We start from the raw sequence: 1,861 nt of genomic DNA, 5'->3' as shown, positions 1-1,861 counted from the left end.
CTAAGGAGCAAAGGATGAGAAAGTTCAGTAATGTGCGGTTATTATCAGATTATCCATTTACAAAGAACGATACACAACGACACAAAGGGAGGATATTACAGTTGATCAGACTGTCGTCTTACCATGAGATCCGGTTTTGTCAATAAAGTTGCTGAGGTTGAACAAGGATGTCCTGGATGCCAAGTACTGAATGAACCTCTGAGAAAGAGAAAGAAAACCCAGTGAACATTCCTGTAGAAGTCAAAGCTGAAAACTACAGCCAACAACACAGCATTGACATCTCTAGTAAGGGTTTTCTTTGTTGTGCTTTTCAAGCTTTTATTCCATTATTTAATAGCTTTTACAGGAGTAATGCACAGTGGACCCATTCCACTAACTTGTGGTCAAAGCCTCTATTTATTTGTGAAACATCAGGCTTCCTGCAAATGCCTTGAAAGACCAATTTCAGCTCTCTAAAGTGGTAATTTCACACCACACCAGACATTTATTATTTATTTCAAAGGGGTGACTGTTTTTGTCAGCAATTAGAAAAAAAACTTTACTATATTAAAGTATACTATAATATATACTATTCAGCATTTCTATTTATCTTTTATCCTGATTAGAAGAGATTCAAGCTTAAACCAAACTGCTTCACATGTTAAATGGTCTATTTACTGTTCACTAACCTCATTGCCATAGACACACATGTGGTGTGTGGTGACGAGGGCCTTGAAGACGACCACCCAGCTGGCGTTGGTGGATCGCTCAAACAGTGTGTCAGCCATCTGAGGGATGTTCACGTTGGTGGTATTGGTGGCTGACACCAGGTCTGCAACACAGCAACAAAGAGTTCTACTCATCTGTCAAAGGTTCTCTCACAGAGTGCTTTAACCTTGTGGTAACTTTAAACAGCTTATTGTCGTCTTCTTCTTCTTCTTTTAACTACAGTGGATTGCCTGTCTCCATCTCACCCCATCACTTACATCCGCTTCTGTCATGCAAAAAATCTGCATGCTTTCCTTTACTACATCTAAGGGTCTTCTCTGTGGTATTCTTCTTTTCCTCCTGACTGACAGCTCCATATTCAACAGCATGCCTCCACCTCTCTAGGCTCTCTGCTTTGATGAAAACCAACCCCACCTTCAATCAATCTGTCACTTCTACCTTACACCTCACTACTGTCTCACTGTCCTCATACATGTCCTGCACCACTCTCACATGCTTCTCTGTCATGCCTGACTTCCTCATACAGTACCCCATCATGTGCTTTCTCTAGATCTACAAAAACACACTGCAACTCCTTATGATCTTCTCCATTCAAACCAAATATCACATCTGTAGTGCTCTTTCTCTGGATGAAGCCATGCTGCTGCCCACTGGTCATCACCTCTCTTCTTGATCTAGCTTTAACAACTCTTTCCCATATCCTCATGTTATGGCTCATTAGTTTTATTACTCTGTAGTTACTACAGCTCTGCACATCACCGTGTTCTTGAAAATTGGTTCCTGTAGACTTCATCTCCTTTCCTCAGGCTTCATCTCACTCTCCAGGATTGTATTAAACATTCTGGTCAAACAGTCCACTGCCATTGCTCCTAGACATCTGCATACTTCTGCAGCAATGTCTCAAAGACCAAACACCTTTCTAATCTTTATTCTCTTCATAGCTGCCCCCACTTCCTTTTTACTAATCCTCTGTACTTCCTGATTCACTAACTTTCCTACACCCTTCATTAAATAGCTTATTATATGCTATTAAAAGGGAAGTGAACTTATTCTTAGACACATGTCTGCAAGATTTTCTGCCCTGATTTAACTGCTCTGATTAAATTTTGATTAAGTGAGGAGGCAAAGTGCTCACTGCAGAGCTGCACCAGAC

The 1,861-nt window shown here is 40.8% G+C and overlaps 1 protein-coding gene across 8 annotated transcripts in view; it reads right to left on the bottom strand.

Annotated features, from left to right (window-relative positions):
- The window catches only part of LOC102200050 (clathrin coat assembly protein AP180), a 30,116-nt gene that overhangs the window by 18,122 nt on the left and 10,133 nt on the right, over positions 1–1,861 (bottom strand). For all 8 annotated transcript variants that reach the window (XR_312053.1, XM_005745624.2, XM_005745630.2 and 5 more), the window contains exons 3-4: positions 669–811; positions 123–198 (exon numbers count right to left, since the gene is read on the bottom strand). Coding sequence is in view for 7 of the 8 variants with exons in the window: in XM_005745624.2 (XP_005745681.1) it covers positions 123–198; positions 669–811 (219 nt within the window). In the remaining variant the exon portion in view is untranslated. The remainder of the gene's footprint in view (positions 1–122; positions 199–668; positions 812–1,861) is intronic.

The sequence above is a fragment of the Pundamilia nyererei genome, unplaced genomic scaffold (genome assembly GCF_000239375.1).
Source record: "Pundamilia nyererei isolate P.nyererei 1_Seehausen unplaced genomic scaffold, PunNye1.0 scaffold00161, whole genome shotgun sequence".
In the NCBI taxonomy this organism is placed as follows: domain Eukaryota; kingdom Metazoa; phylum Chordata; class Actinopteri; order Cichliformes; family Cichlidae; genus Pundamilia; species Pundamilia nyererei.
This window is presented reverse-complemented; position numbering and strand designations above follow the sequence as displayed.